Raw genomic sequence first — 17,536 nt, forward strand, 5'->3', positions numbered from 1 at the left:
AGCTTTTCAAACTTTCCATGCTGTTAAATGTCCTGGAAAGCATGTACACTGGCTACCTTTTGAAGCAAATAAGTTCAAATTAAGTAAAGCTTTTAACAGTTTGTGTTGTAGATAGTTTATGGCCAAGTGATTTCAGTGGGAGTTATGGACCTAATCCTGCTTTCTTTGATGTCACTGAGATCTTTCTGCCTTTAATTTCAGAGGGCACCAGATCTGGCATTATATGTTTCTATTAGTCTGTTGGCTGGCTGCTAGTTAGGAAGAAAATCAGGGTCTTTCTGTAAGTGACCAATAAATGAGATCTTCAGCTCAAGTGATAGAACCCTCCTGTTTTTCAGATTTCCAGAACAGTAGTTCCCAAACTTAATTGGTTTAAAAAATTGATGTTTGAAGTATCACATGCTCCATTTTGTGCACATTTATTTTAGGCCATATAAGCTTAATTTGAGTATTTATGAACTCCTAGTAAAATAAAGTTTGGATTTGGTTGCTGGAGATCTTATTGTGGCAAATTAGAAGAGTAGACCGTTTTGCTGGGGGAGTCTAGGTGGGAGGTTTAGAGCTGGTCAGGGATTTTTCAATTAAATGTTTTTTGTTTGGAAAACACCAATTTGTAAAACCCAAAACTTTTTGCAGAAACCTACCAATTTCAATAAAAATTTTTGTGGAAACTGTTTGTCAGGTCTTGGATGATATTTTTGTTCATAACCAGAGAGATACCCACCCTAGAATAGCTTGATGGTCAAGGTGCACGCCTAGGAGGTTGGAGTCCCAGGTTCAAGTCCTTAGTCTGCCTGATTCAGAGTAGGGACTTAAAGCTGGGTCTCCCACATCCCAGAGAGTTGCCCTAGCAAACACGCTATTGGCTATTCTGGGGTAAGTGAGAGAGTCAGTCAGTGTGTCTCTCTCTCAAAGAAACAAAACAAAACATTTGGAAGGTCTCAATTTTGTCCTGATGCAGAATGGGGGGGGAGGGAAATCAGATTCCCAAGGCGGGAAAACCATTTCCTGCCTTTCTCTAATGAGATTGGACTGAGGGTGACTGGAGTGCTGGTGATGTGTATGTGTTGAGGGTGAAGAGAAGGGGGCCTGAGTGAGTTATCACTACAAAAGGTATTTTTTTTCTCCTGCTGATAAAAGCCCAACTTAACTAATTGGTCTAGTTACAGTTGGTATGCCAACACCCATTTTTTCATGTTCTCTATGTATATATATCTTCCTACTACATTTTCCACTACATGCATCCGATAAAGTGGATTTTAGTCCACAAAAGCTTATGCGCAAATAAATTTCTTAGTCTCTAAGGTGTCACAAGTACTCCTCGTTTGTTTGGGTTTTTGTGGTGGAGGGTTGGGGAGTCTTGGCTGGAAGTGGGGGCTTTACCCGGACATCAGGCAGGTTCAGCTCCAGCTCACTGTTGTTCCAAGGCTTCAGGTTGCCAATTTCCCCTGAGCCAGCAAGATGTGCCAAGGAGTCCCTAGCCGCACTGGAGAAATTTTCCCATTGGTGTCCTCCTTCCCTTTTCTCACAACTCCTCCCTGTGGGATAAGGGATTCACTACCCTTCTACTCGGGGTTTCCTCTTTGGGGATACATTTTGGTGGTTTTGCTGGTAGTCCATTGGCAACTATTTGATTATATAGTGCTAACTTTGCTCCTTGTTTACAGCCACTAAATGAGCCACTTTCTCATTATAAGAAAGCTAAAAATGTTAAATATTTTCCTAACTTCATTTTTCCATGTGATCAATAGCCGCAGTTGCCAGAAGAATGTTAAAAGATCATGAATGAGCAGGGAGATAGTCTCTATTAAAAAGTGGCCAGCACTATGAAAAGATTTGAGAATTCCTATACTAAGGGGAATATAGAAGTTGACTTCCAGTAGCTTTTGACAGTTGACTGAATCAAAAATAATGGTCAATTTACCAGTCAAATATTGTCAAATGTAAAAAATGATAAAATTTGCTAAACCATTAATTCATTAGAACAGTAAGTAACAAAAAAGAGTAAGGCCTTGTCTACGGTACCGCTTAAGTCGAGATAAGTTAAGTCGCTCAGGGGTGTGAAAAAGCCACCCCCGAGCGACGTACCTTAACACCTCGACTTAAAGCAGTGTCTGCATCGCACTGTGTCCTCCATTGGGGTGGAGTAATTATGTCAATGGAAGAGCACTCTCCCATCAATATAATGTATCTTCACCAGATGCGCTGAATCAGCGCCACTGTATTGATAGTAATGAAGACACGCCCTAAGTCTCTGTGCTCTGCAAAAGGCTTAGCCTTAGATAGATACTTATACCTAATTATAAAAAACTAATTTTTATATATATATATATACAATATAAATATTATAAATTAATAATAAATATATATAATATAAAAACTTAACTGAGTTATTTTAGCTCAGAAAAATGCAAGACACAGTGAAATAACGTTCTAAAAACTGAAAGAATGGAGCCATAATACAATCAAAAAGGTAAGCTGCCACTTCCATCAGGACATTCTTACTGGAATTTTTGACAATAATTGACTGTGTTCAAATATAGGCGGTCAATTGACTAGTCAATTGTTTGCCAATCATGTTTACCCAACCCAGGTTCTTAAACACATGGAAACGAATACTTAAGGACATCATAAATCTTATATTGTCCATATAAACCAATACATTATTCTTAGCAAATACAAAGAAATGAATATTTTATCACTACACAGCAATATTGGCAACATGTCTAAGATGAAGCGAGGAAGGCTGTTTTTCCATCCTTGGCAGTTGAGAAGAGGTGATACGTGTGTTCATACTATGCTAGTTCATTCTTTCTGTAGGATGAAGAATAAATGGTAGTGAAAATGTTAAGAGAAACTCCAGTGTTGATAGATTCTCAATAGACTATTTTACAGCATTCAAATATAAACAGTATTGTTCAGTGAAATGGGCAAATCTGACATACCACCTTCAGTCACAGGCGCAATGGTGATACTTTTACTGAAACTTCACAGATATTCTTCCCTTACTATCTTGCTTATTTTCCCCACAACATCCTAACATTTCATTGCAAAAAGGCAAAACCCAATCCCTTAGATTTCTCTTAGTAAAGCTTCCTGTCTTAAAATATTTGGTCAACAGACGTTAGAGCCATGTGTAACATAATGATGATAAATCTCATAACTTCTCTTTCCACTGCAGTGTTTCCACTGGATGTTGACAGGAAGTTAACCAGGTGGAGTGGAATTGTTTATTTTGTACTTTGAAAGGTCTGGATTCTGCCCTAAATTCATTCAATTACCTCTTATCATATTGTAATCCCTTAGCTAAAATATACATTAATGGGACCTATCATCTTACTTTGTACTAGCACTTGCTGTTAGAGAATCCCCTGCTATTATAGATCACCACTCTCAGTTCAAACTTGCCTTCTATGCAGAAGTTTTAGTACTCTGTATTTCAAACCTCACTTCATCTACTACACATCTTCTCATTTCTCCAAATTTTTAAAACTTTTTGGATAGAAAATTATTACAACCCAATCCAGATCTTAGTATTCTAACACATGTTGCAGACTTATAAAATAAATATGGATAAGTCAATCTGTCCTGTGTAGAGTGGAGCATACTCATTACGTGAAACATCCACATATAGTCTGAGTATGTAAACACTGGTGGTTTACAGTTGGGTTAAAACTTTCTTAAAACAAGTATGTCTTGTGTTTGAGCCCAAGACTCTGTTCTGATCTAATCTTACCTTTCTGACAAATAGGATCTAATATCTCTTCTCTGGATCTGTGCAGCTGCATCATCCATATGGAATGTAGCTGTCTTGGTGAGGTTATAGAATATGATTTGTACCATAAGGAAACCAGATTCTAATCTATGTAAATTTTTGGGAGTGTAGTAATCACTCACTTATATATTTGTAAAGTCCATATGACAATGCGGCCCCAGTTCTGTTCAGTACCCTAATTATTATTAAAGGTGACCTTCAGAAGAGAAGAAAAAGGGTTTGTGCTCTTATTTCTTTTTTAAAACTTTATACTGTATAAAGAAGGCATGACGGTGTTTTCATTGGATATTTTTTGCCTTGAAAAATGATTTTGGTATTTTCCTTGCTTGTGTTTTTACCTTAGAAATTCAGATCTTGTCTATCTTGGAAGAACTGGTAGGATTAGGATACCAGAGATACCACTCAAACAAAACCTTATTGAGAGGGAAGTGTTATTGGTTCATACTGTTGATTTAAAGCTCTTTGCTTTTTGTTCATGTTAACGCTTAACAAACCTTAGGAAGAAAATGTATTTGACAGTGATTCAGTGCCCCCCACCAGTTAACGGCTGAGAGAGTTTGTAGATGGTATCTCCTGACACTTCCAATAAGTCTTCCAGCAAAACCAGACTTGCCATTCAGGACATTCTGAAGGTTGAAAACAAGCAGGGACAAAACATTTTTCAGGTCTTCTTTATGCATAATAAAGCAGCAAAACAAGTAACAAAAAAGGGTCAAACCCAATTTTTTTCCTTTGCAGGTCACCTTTGAGGGCTTTGTAGCTCAAGACCAGGACTTTGAATTCTCTTGTGAAGCAAATGGGGAGCCAATGGAGTTTTCAAAGCACAGGTGTGTGGTGTATTTGTCAGCCTGTATTGCTTAAGAGGCATGCTGGTGCAGTTGTACCAACTTCAGTCTTCAGTTGGCAGTTGCAGTCATCCTTGGAGTGTTTCAGTAGGTACAGTTTGTTGGCTGTATCTTGACATAAATGCATCTCTTATCTTATATGGCTGTTCTATTCTGGGAAAATATTGGCTGTTACCATTATTGAGGAATTACAGTATTTTTCTTCAAGGAGATAGAAAGCGATAAAATAAACAGAGAAGTAACTGGAAATTGTCCTAATTCATTTTTGCATCAGTTTTGTGAAACAAAGAGGACAAAAATAGAAATCATTTGGGATTAATCTAACATTCTGTTTAATAAATATGTCCTTCAAACAAAATCTAGCAAGTTTTCTCGCCAGTGTAAATGATCTGGTATAATAATGATTTCATTTCTGCAATGACCTTGGAAATAATATTGCTATTAATTCCAGCCAGGTCCTTAAAAACTAAAAACATTGGGCCTGATTCACCATTGTTACACTGGTATAGAAACCAAGTGTAACTCCATTGCAAACATTCTCAGTTGGTGATGTCCATTACATTGCTCCAGTTTTACACCAGTGTAATGCAGTGGTGAATCAGGCCTACCATGGTTACTGCCATATGACACACACCTTGATGAAGACTAATAAAAGACATCAAGACAGTGATAATGTCTCAAATAACTGTCAAAATGCAGGTAGCCATTTTTCTTTGCCTTCAACATTCTACGTATAAAAATATAAAAATTATTATTGAACTTCATGTAGAAAAATAAATTTCATAACTGAATTAAGATTAATCTTCCTTACCTTTCAAGGGCACTAATAACTTGCTCAGGGTCCAAATTGGAGTAGTGGACTGTAGTGTGGTAGGAAAAGAGCACTACCAAATTTCTACTCCTGTATCGTCCTCAAAGGACCCCTTCTAAGCAGTGGCTCCTTGATGCGCTTGGACCCTCACAACCTGAAGTCCATTAGCCTGAGCTCCAGCTTTTCAAAGGAGGCAGACCCTCTGCAGAAGTTATCAAAAAGAGTTCTTGTGGAGTCCCCCAACTCCAGGCAGCTTTATACTAAGACTTCTGGAATTCATACTTTTGTGTTCATATTCTTAGTCAGGGATAGTATGGGTTCCAGTGAATAGCTTGTAACATAGCCAAGTAAATTTTGGTTCTTGGTAAGGATGCCATGAAGTCTTCACTTCCGTTTTTAAGCCATTCGTCTGGCTGACTGTCAATAATAAGAGCATCTGATTTTTTGCTTAGAGGCTAGGGTCTGCATTCCATCGGCATATGAAAGTCTGGCTTCTAAGCTGGTGTGCTCTCAGCTTTTATGGCAGCAGATGCCTATGTTGTTTTTTCTTGACACACTTTCAGTGTTCCTGGCCACCTCAGCCATCCAGACAACTGCAGCTTATAGGGAGGAGTGGGGTGATACAGGCTATTACTTGAGTTCAGAGGGCCTGTAAGAAGACTAACACTACTGTGGAGAAACATCCAGACGCTGACTATGGCAGACTTTAGCCCAGTTTTTTCAGAAGCTGTCCAAAACAGCTGGGGTTAAGTTGATAGCCGTTCATGAATCTACAAAGGCTACACTCGCCCCCTATTTTGGCCAGTGCTGAATAATGGTATAATGGACCCCTCATGCATCTAAGTTTGCTTCTCAAAGGAGTGAGTGTAAAATGATGCCCAGTGCTTGCTGTTTGTTGTCCCCTGGAGAATCCTACATTTATGACTGTTCTGTATATGTAGAAGGAACGAATGGTTACAAATGTACATTAACTGTTTAGGCTAGAATCTCATGTAATGGCCTATTTTGCTACTTATTAGATTCTTAAACATTTCTTAAAAATTGCTAGTTTTTGTAAAATTATGTATACTTGACAGATGAATTGGTAATTTGCAGTGTTATGGATGTTTAGCATAATACCACGTGCAGACATTCTAAATCGTGTTAATCATTTACAATACAGTAACTCCTCACTTAACGTTGTGGTTATGTTCCTGAAAAATGCAACTTTAAGTGAAACGATGTTAAACAAATCCAATTTTCCCATAAGATTTAATGTAAATGCAGGGGGTTAGGTTCCAAGGACATTTTTTTGGGGCAGACAAAAGGCATTATATACTGTACAGTATTGTGGTTGGAAAATGCCCTTGGCTTACCCCACACAGGCACAGCCCACTGCAGGCAAGGAGACTAGGAAGCACCTTCGCAGCAGCAGTGGCAGCTTACCTGGAGAAGAACAGGTGCCAACTTTACTGGGGGATGCTCCAGGCCCACTTCTTCCCAGCCCCACTCTGTCTCCTCTCCAGAGCACGCCACATCCCTGCTCCTTCCCCACCCCCAGAAAGTCCTAAGTGCTGCCAAACAGCTGTTTGGCAGTACTTAGGACTTTCTGGGAGGGCAAGGGAGGAGTGGAGACGCAGTGCAATGCTCTCTTGTAAAGTCGTTGCTTTTCCACAAAATCTTACATGCAATGTACAGAGCAGGCAACCAAATGACGTTATAAGGGAGCATTGCAGAATTTTAAGTGAGCATGTTCCCTAATTGAGCAGCAACGTAACTTTGAAACAACGTTAAGCGGGAGGACGTTAAGTGAGGAATTACTGTACGCACAATGAAGATAATTCAAAAAAGAGTACTGCAGCTTTCTCAGCACATTTGGAAGGTGAATAAAAAAGTGAAAAGATGGATTTTTTTTTTACTTTTTAGTTTAGAAATCAAACGCTGAAGAGTCGTATTCCATGTTAGGGTATGTGTAACAGTAAATTGTCTTAAATTTTTGTACAGGCTTCGATATACGCTTTTTTAGTCCAGATGAACTCCAAACAGTCATAGAACTGAACTTGTATATTAGAAGTACTTAAGAAAGTGGAATTGTACGTTCATCCTGTATTTAACTTGAAATGACAATACTGATAAATGTGGATAATGCTTCCATAAATATAGCTGGGGATATAATTTGCTGACTAATGTGTTCATTGAAGTAAAATATTCCTCTTCTCTAGAAGAAAAAAAAACCAAAAGTTCTAATTGCATAATTTCAAACAAAAGAGCAAAGCTTGAATAATTTTGTTTCTTCTCAGAAACTTAAAATGATTACTAGCTGATTTCTTGTGAATGTATATTTGCTGGATTAGAGATAAATAATTGATTTTGTGTATATTAATTTATAGCTATGTAATATATTTGTATAAAAATTATAACATTTTATTTTCAGTATGGTGGTGATTCTCAAATTTGTAAGGAGGTAGCTTCCTTGGTAACTTCTCCCAAGGGAGTCCAGGCGAGCTCTGCGCAACTAAAAGCACATTTAGAATAATTGTTCTATTTCTTTTTTATTCTGCAGGGAATTTATTTGCTATTTGGATTATGGGTTGGCAAACTTTTAAAATACACTTTTTACAATTAGCTGTTGCATAAATTTTGCCTTCAATTAAGGCATCCATAGTAAAATGCATCCGATGAAGTGAGCTGTAGCTCACGAAAGCTTATGCTCTAATAAATTTGTTAGTCTCTAAGGTGCCACAAGTACTCCTTTTCTTTTTTCATAGTAAAACTGTGGTTTTGCTATTTTATTAATTATTTTCGCGTGCATTTAGCAAAAGCAGAGGAGAATCTGTTGAATACCAAGTATTCACTCTGATTCTGCTTTTGCTTAATATAGAGCGGAAATGCCCCAACAAGAAAAGCAAGCAAAAGGAATAGGCTTCTTTTTCTGAATGTTGCTGCTCCAAACTTACTGGTCTTATTAGTTTATTTTATACGTTTTTAAATAAACAGCAAAAAATGGGAAGAGAATTTCTCTTATGGTAAGGTGGCCCAAATTATTGTCTGTAATTTAATGAGGGGACTATCTCGACAAGTTCTCATAATTTAATATTTATATTTTGGAAACACACCCAGATGCCTCATTCGGGCATGATGATTCATGCTGGGCTCTGTACAGGCACAGTATAAAACTTAGGATTAGTCTGCACTGGAAAAGGTTTGCCAGTAAAGCAGACTGTCCTTGTGTAGACAGAGCTTATATTGGCTCAAGTGCTTTTTTTGGTGTAGCTCATACCGGTTCCCAGAACAAAATAAGCTATACCAGCAAAGGCACTTTTTTGCCAGTATAACTTCTTTTCCATTAGGGCTTCTTCCGGTATAAAATGTTGGGGTTTTTTGTTTTATTTTGTTTTTTTAAATAATCACACTCCTAATTGACATTGCTATACCAGCAAAAGTTTTAAGGGTGGACCACGCCTTAGATCTGAGCTTGAGAGAACCACAGTGTGGGTGGAGAAATACAGAGAAGTGGAGGGAGCCATATGAGTGGGATTGGACCAGACAATCAGCTGGCTTCAGAGGATCATGAGTAAAAGCACTGGGTTAAAGCATTGGGCCCAGAGTTTGAGGAAAACCTTCATTCCCTACATCCCACTGTAATTGTATGTTTGTTTTTACAGCTTTTCACTCCTAATTGGGTTGTGCCTCACAAGGAGGAAGCTCCCATGGGTGTGTTTAACTTTTAAGGTCCAGTTTTACTGATAAGATGAACACCTGAGCTCTCTGTGTGTGTTCAGATAAACATTTTCTAGTAAAAATAGCTATAAAAGATTACCAGATATATATGGAAGTCTTTGCTTTTCAGAGCAGAGACCCATTCCTTTAAATGAATTTGTGCTCTATTAGTAAAATACCAGTAAAATCTTGAAAATGAATTACTTTTAAACACAGGTTTTCTTTTTTTAGCACTGGCTGGACCATTCTAAACCAATTAAGAAGCAAATAAAAAGTAAGTAACATCGGTCCACAAGTTTATTTTATTCCTCCCCTAAGAGTTCAGTTTAGAGTATTTGTGAAGATGATTGTGAGGCTTCAAATGTTTCTGTAATATAGTGAATATTTCTCAGACAATGGATTCAGGTTAATGGTTGGCTGCCTGGCTAAACCTTTTTGTATAAAAGCAACGGTAATGGACCAATGAGTAATGCACCAATCTTCAATTCTCCCCTTTAAATATGATTTTTATTTACCACTGTTGTTGATGCCAAAAGTCCTTTCCTCCTGCCTGGAGGTACTTTGTCATAAACCAGGGCTGGGGAGCAAGCATCAGCTTAGGTTGCTGCTAATAGATTCAGCAGACAAATATCAGCTTAGAAAAGCGTATGTGATTTCTCCTAGCTGCCTGTTAATAGTAGTTGGAGGCATGGGGGAGAGTAGGAAGAACAACTCCCCTTTCTTGTGACCCCTAAATTAGATGGGGAAATTGGCCGGAAAAAGAGAGAACGGTGGCAGGAGGGACCTGAGGGTTGGCAGTTCCTGTTGGAAGCTGCAGAAGTCCTTTGAGTTTCGTGTCCAGGTAGCCTCTGCTGCCTCCCTTTGCATCTTCACTGGTGTACTTTCACCTGGTTTAATGTACATAGTTCCTGGATATGTCTGGATTTTTGTGAGCTGGACTCATGTCATAGGATGCCAAGAGAGGCAGTCCTGAGACCATTACTGACAGGGATTGTAAACTCTTTCCTTTGGGAGAGGGTAAAGATGCTAACCAACCTTAAACTGTGATTCAACCCTGGCTCAATAAACTGTCCCTTGAAACATCTATGTTCATGTGGTTTCTCCAACTTCATGGATCCCTATTAATCTGGAGTCAGGCCTGGGTATGATATATAGACAGCAATAGTATCCTTGGGCAATAAGTGTCTGCTAGCAATGGACATAGGCCAGGTGTCCATGTTGATTTTGAGAGATCTAGCAATTACTGTAGGTATGGCTGATCACAAGATGCTACTGACCTTGCAAGATCTGCAAGGAGTGGACACAGGTTTTTCTTTAGTGATCTCTGTTCTTTCCATTCTCAAGGGTCTCAGAGGGAGCCGCTCACCCACTTTGAGTGGCCCTTTCATGCAAGGCCTGCAAGGCACTATGCTTTCACTCTTACCACTTCTTGTGTGTCTGAGGCTAATAGGGTAGATTGTGAAGAAATTTAGGGTCCATTGCCATTGATAGCTCTGGTGCTTGATTTGACCTCACCTTTTCATGACATCTCAACCTGCTTCTCTGTACTTGGATACATGATCAGCAAGTGCTTATTCTCTGATATGCCAAGGAAAAGGCAAAATGATTCTAGAGGGAAGAATCAAATATTTTCTGCACAAGGCATTTTTAACAGATTTAGTTTCATTGCTTTCACGGTGTCTGGCCCAGTTAGGGGATTGTATGAGAACAAGCTGGCTCAGACCCATATTAGAGAAGGCAGTGGGGAAACAACTTGTTGGGGTGTAATAGCTCCATCTCTCCTCACAATATGTCCTTTCCTTGCCAAAGTGGTTTGCATTTGTGGAGAAGTTTGGGTCCTCGATTGTCTTTGGACAATGGTGCATATGGCTTTATTTTTCCACCAGCAGCGGCTAGTGTTAAGAGGCAGTGCCTTGAGGAGGTAGATCTCACAGGCAAACTTTGTCACCTGTGGTTTTGACTTCTGAAACACTTTTTCTTGGGGTTACTCTTGAAGACAACTTTAAAGCTTCAACTAGTGCAGCTTTTGGCTGCCCATCTACCTAGTAAATTGAGTGATCAATAGGCATTCAGAAACTACAGTGGTGATTGTCGTCATATAAGCACCTAGATAGAGAGGTGGTGGATTCTCCATTTCTTAATGTCTTCAAACGAAGACTGGATGCCTTTCTGGAAGATGTACTTTAGCCAGACATGCACTATGATAGCCCAAATCAGCAAAGGTGTATTTGCTGAACCTTTTTAGCTTGAGAACTAAGGTGGGGAGGTTACTCTCTCATGTCCATCAGAGCTTGAATTTTTCCAACATTCCCAGCACAGTGCAAGGCACATCTTTTTGGACAAAGATTTGCTTGACAAATGAGTCATTGCTTAATTACTTATTATATTGGCTGTGGTAGCACACTAAAATGCCCACAACAGGCACATAATTATTTCGTGTTGTAAGTATTTTTAATTTAAGACACAAGTCAAATGTTACTGTGATGAGGACACTTTAAAATATAATTATTTTGTGTTACATTTTTCTTGCTCTATGGGATCACCATACCTGTGTAAACTTCTTCTGTTTTGAATCTTTGTATATACAGTTGGACCTCCGTACACTTTGCATTTTCGAATTAAATATTACTCATCAGAACCGAACAACCTTCACGAGGAGTTTACAAGGTAGGAAATAATTTTTATTGCTAAACTGATGTCTGACAATGGGGTGTAAAAGGTATTTGGGGATTAAACTGTGGGGGAGAGAGGAATGTGGGTTATATGTGCTTCCTTGGTAGAATAGGCATCACGTTCAATCTTCTAGTTGGTGTTTTATGACAGTCTAAGGGCCATACCCTCCTTTCCACTTTTTGCCCAAACCTATCGCTTTGGCCTCTCAGGTGCTTTTGGATGGAGAGGCAGATGGGTCGGTGGTATTTCCCTCCAACTCTCCATGTGTTTTAGGTTTTGTGACTCTTGAAAGGGAGCCGTGACTGGGTGGGTAGGAGTTAAACTTGGAGAAGGAGGACTTACTTTGAAACTTCCATAGAAGCCTTAATATACATTACCAATTACTGCAATAGCAATAAACTGATAAAAGGCCACACTTTTTCATACAGTCCATAATTAACCTATGGAACTCACTGCCACTGATATAATTGAGTTCAAGAGTTCAGTAGGATTCCTAAAAGGATTAGACATCTGCATGTGTAATGAGAAGATTCATAGTTACATTATGTAGGATGATATATAAAAGACATTTTAGAATAGATATACACCCTTTGTCATTCTAATTTTTTTAATGACCCTGCACTCTGGCTAGGTTGCATTTCCCAGCATTCTGTAGAGTTAGGTAAGAGACCAGGACAGCAGGTGCAAATTCAGTGCAGGGGATGGGGGGAAGATTTATAGTGGTAACAAAATGAGCTAATTGAAGAAGAAATTACACTAGATCTTTGTCCTGTATAGATATTTTAGCAGATGCCTTTTGAGGCTGTAAAAAATATGGTCACAGTTAACACTTTTATGGGGAAGTGATGACATTTCTTAAAATTTAATGCACCAAGGAAGGCATCTGCTGGCATTTTTGTCTACAGGGCTTCATTAGTTTTAGTCAGAATAACAATGGGTTGTTTCTTTTGAAGAATGTATTTTGCTGCTTGAAGTGGGATACCAGAAATTGAGGTGCAATAGTAGGCTTGCACACAAAAAGGAAATAACAGCGAGTCAGGTATGGAGAGAGTTGTAATATTCCTCGGGCTAACAAAGTGGTGGTATTGCCTGGATATTCCCCCCAAATTTACCAGCATTCATGTTGTTTTAAAATTCTGGAGCAAATAGTAGGGACAGATTTTCTAAGCCAGATTTCTGTGGTGGTGCACAATTAATTTTACATATACAAATACTGACATGTAAGTGGCAACCCAGGTATCAGCTGTGTATGTAAGTTAGGCATGTGTAAAAATCTGACCACTACTCTTTTTTCCATGAGCTTTTCTGTTGCATAGGGCACAGAAAAGCCTCCTAAACGTGCCTTTGGTTCCTGTTCCCCTGTCTGTTTTGAACTGATTCAGTCTTCTAAATATTGAAAGGTCAGCTCACAATCTCCCAAACATATGAATGTGAAAAATTAGTTTGTTCGTCACAAGGTGCTGGTGACTCACAGTGCCTGATCCTTCCTATTCTGTTCCTAACATGTCCTTCAGTGCCAGTAGAGAAAATAGAGACGTTTGCTACGCTCTTCTTTTTGAAGATTGGAGACATGTATCATGCTGCTTTGAGCCCAGATGTCTGTCATTTCATTCACCTCTTAACTCACCCCTCAGTGGGTATGGGGGCAGAAGAGGCTGGGGGGGTAGCCCCTGTCATCCCCTAACCTCAAAGAGGGATACCCTGCTCCAGAAGATCCAAGGCAGGAGCATTTTGGTTTGGTCTACACTACGACTCATGTCAGTATAACTTACTTCACTTGGGGGTGTGAATAAGCCAGCCCCTGAGCAACGTAAGTTACTCTGACCTAAGTGCTGGTGTAGACAGCACTATATCAGTGGGATAGCATCTCCTGCCAACTTAGCTACCACCTCTCATGGAGGTGGATTTATTATATCGATGGGAGAGCTCTCGCCTGTCAGCATAGAGCATCTACACCAGATGCGCTACTAGCCCTCAGTGTGAGATTGCTGGGTGGGGTGGGAGCAGGAAAAGCCAGGTGAGATGCCCCAGGCAGCAAGGTGGTTGTGATTTTTCCCAATCCACAAACCTTTGTTTTAATAAAAAATAAAACAAAGGAATCCTCAGGTTTAGGAAAGAGTGGCAAGTGGATAGGGCATTAGTCTGGGAGATGCAGATTCAGTTACCTGCTCCACCACAGACTCCCTGTGTGGCCTTGGGCAGTCATTTGATCTCTCTGTGCCTCCACATCCCCATCTGCAAAATGAGGATCTCTGAGTTAGGGCGTTTATTTACAATTAAAGATTGTGAGGCATGTAAGGTATGTTTACACTGCAGTGTAAGTTCAGGGTTAGTGGGTCTTGAGTCAACTGACTTGTGTTAGGGAACTCTGGGCTTGAGTGTCTACATTGTATTTTAACCCTACGTTAAGACCTTTCTAACTCGTGCTTGAACCTAGGGCTCTGATGTCCACACTACAGGGTGCAGACCCTAGTCAATGTAACCAAATCGCAGAGTACCTAGCACCCGCCCCTTTCCCCCAAAATGTGGCCGCTCTAGCCCTAGAATCATGTTGCACTGAGGGAAAACTTCACTGCCCACCCTACACATTACCAGAAAGCAGCTTGCTTTGCAAAAGGCTTGATCGGTTATCCTTGAGCTCGAGCTCAAGCACGGCTTGCGTTACAGGATAGACATAGCCCTAGACACTACAGCAATGAGGGCCATGTAAGAACCAAAGATATTCCTACCTGTTTAGTTTCTATCTCCACTCATCATGGAATCTTTGTTCTTCTCTCATTCAAAGCTCTTTTAATTTTTAAAATAAAGCCATAATTGCCTTTAGACTTCATAGCTCATTTAGGCTGCAGTTCAGGACAGCACTTAAGTGTGGGCTTCAGTAGAATTAAAGCTTCATGCTCAAAGCTGATTACATGCTTTCAGTGCTGTCTTAAACAAGGATGGGTTCCTGAAATGCAGCTTTACGACTTCATCCTGCAATATGCTGAGCAATCCTCCAAGGTGTAGAATGTTCTGAACTCCCACTGACTTCAATAAGAGTTAAGGGTACTTAGCATCTCCCAAGTGTATGCAGTGCCCTATTATTTATCCTGAAAGCTCATGTAACTTACAAAATCAGTTTATGAAAATGTCTTGACTAAGCACATACTCTTGACAAAGAGATGAGGGCTGAAAAGATGACTCTGTATGCATTTGATTGTTTATATTTATTTATTTATTTATTTTATGTATTTGTTAGGTACCTGTTTGTATTACAGCTCCGACAAGACATTCTTTCAGGAAAGTAAGTACATTTTTGTTGCTGTAACCTTGCTTAAAGTGTAAGTAACAGAGCACCACTTTAAGGGTTAAAAGTATTACTTTAAGCCCATAAGCTCTTTCTGATCCTTTCTGTTGTTCAAAGATGTATATAAGGAATTGTAAATTGCATTTACTGATCCAGTGTTCTCTTGTACATTTTTCTTTTTCCATTAGAATACAGAAATGTATACACATAGATTAATCATAACCAAATTAATAAAATCTAGTGGAATAAGAACTTTTTCATTTGGTCACAAGGTGGTAGAAATATATCTATGCATGCAATATTATGCAGAGCTTTCTGTGTCAAGCTTTAACAATTCAATTATCCTTAAAGGCTATTTGTGCATTACAGATTTAATTGTAAGTGAGCATTATGCTGCATGTAGCCATTCTTAAATATTCAAAATTTAAAATGCACTCGTACAACGTGATTAAAATAAAAAAAACGTATATGAATCATATTAGGTATCCTGACAGGTTTCAGAGTAGCAGCCGTGTTAGTCTGTATTCGCAAAAAGAAAAGGAGTACTTGTGGCACCTTAGAGACTAACAAATTTATTTGAGCATAAGCTTTCGTGAGCTACAGCTCACTTCATCGGATGCATTCGGTGGAAAATACAGTGGGGAGATTTATATACACACACACAGAGAACATGAAACAATGGGTTTTATCATACACACTGTAAGGAGAGTGTTCACTTAAGATGAGCCATCACCAGCAGGAGGTGATGGCTCATCTTAAGTGATCACTCTCCTTACAGTGTGTATGATAAAACCCATTGTTTCATGTTTTCTGTGTGTGTGTATATAAATCTCCCCACTGTATTTTCCACCGAATGCATCCGATGAAGTGAGCTGTAGCTCACGAAAGCTTATGCTCAAATAAATTTGTTAGTCTCTAAGGTGCCACAAGTACTCCTTTTCTTATTAGGTATCCTGTTATCTTACACATTTGTCAATATCAGATTTGAAATTGAAATGAGAAATAGTCAAAATAAGACCCTTAAAAGAAACTGAAAAGCCCTGAGAGCTCCTAATTTGAACAATATATGGTGGTGAAACTGGACATTGTGTTGTGTATGTTTAAAAAGGAGAGCGAGAGTATACATAATTTTAATTTCCAAGTAGCAAGTTCCAGAAGAAAAACCTCATACTTCATTTGGTTAGAGAAATAATTCTTACACAGAGGACACAATCCTCTTAAAATTGACGTTTCTTCAGACCTAGAAGAGCATGAAAAAGATTTGGTTAATAAATAGCTAAAGTACAGTAAATATTGTGTGTTTTAGGATATTAGAAGCTTTCAGTCTTAACGAGAAGTTTATTATTTATTACACAAAAGAACAAGTGGCACATACAAATGGGAAAACGATTATACTCTGTGAATAATTAGGGCAAAGAATGTCTTGATCTGTATGATTATTTAAAATGTAATGGGAGCTTGCCATTCTTGTCAGTATGACAGATGCAAGGGAGTGGAAAAAACACTCAATAATAGTGTCAACACTTCTTACTTAAGAGACTTGTAAAAAATGTTTTTTGCAGCCTCATTCTTTTTACAAATGTAATTGTGCATTTGTGAGGTAGATAGATAAATTATAGATAGATATATTTACTTTAAAAGTTTTGTAAATAAAAATATTTAATCCTAGAATCCATTGTAGGAGTACCACCTATTTTCTTCTTCTGGGTTAATGTTTTCAGTATTAGTTTAAACATGATTTATAGTTGAGCGTATCGTGTTTTCAGTATTAATGAGAAATTACTAAACTAAGAAATAATTACCTTAATTACTAACTTGTAAACTAAGCTTATTTAAATAGAAATGTTGTTATACCAATAAAATAAAAACCAGCAGGATCTTATTAAAGGGGATAAGACAAAATGTCACATGTATTGTGAATACAAAAAGAATCGTAGTAGGCAGTCAGTTATAGCTATAGCATTTAATTCAGTTTCACATTCATTCACGCGTGCGTTCATTCGTTCATACACACACACAGGTTCTGCAGCTGCTGTATAGTTACTAGTCCTGAATGTGGCTTGTGTTCATAACTTGTGGCGGCCAACTGGCCAGGAAAGCCGGGCACAAGGAAGAGCTGGGTCTCTGTTGGGCATGCACTGATGCCCTTCCACATTAGCAGCAGAATGTTACCCTTCAAAGTCTTCCATCTCACCCATCCTTTCTGTAAGCTTTAGTTTGAATCCGAAGTCCATAGGTCTTGCTGTGTCACGCTGCCTCTGGATTCGGTGTGATTGATCACCCATCAATTGCAGACCATGACTTTCAGCCTAGGACCTGGCTTTGATGTTTCTTCAATTGTACTTTTGTTCTTTTCTTTTGAGGATGGACTCCTCTTACTTTGTCAGGGCTGTTGTCTGCATCCGTTGGGTGTTTACACTTTATTTCATCAGGACAGGCTGGAGCTG

The 17,536-nt window shown here is 38.9% G+C and overlaps 1 protein-coding gene across 5 annotated transcripts in view; it reads left to right on the top strand.

Annotated features, from left to right (window-relative positions):
- EPB41L4B (erythrocyte membrane protein band 4.1 like 4B) overlaps positions 1–17,536 on the top strand; it is a 255,127-nt gene that overhangs the window by 93,500 nt on the left and 144,091 nt on the right. For all 5 annotated transcript variants that reach the window (XM_038392440.2, XM_038392441.2, XM_043508596.1 and 2 more), the window contains exons 3-5: positions 9,362–9,404; positions 11,719–11,797; positions 15,042–15,086. In XM_038392440.2, coding sequence (XP_038248368.1) covers positions 9,362–9,404; positions 11,719–11,797; positions 15,042–15,086 — 167 coding nt within the window. The remainder of the gene's footprint in view (positions 1–9,361; positions 9,405–11,718; positions 11,798–15,041; positions 15,087–17,536) is intronic.

Source organism: Dermochelys coriacea, chromosome 2, assembly GCF_009764565.3.
Source record: "Dermochelys coriacea isolate rDerCor1 chromosome 2, rDerCor1.pri.v4, whole genome shotgun sequence".
Classification (NCBI taxonomy): Eukaryota; Metazoa; Chordata; order Testudines; family Dermochelyidae; genus Dermochelys; species Dermochelys coriacea.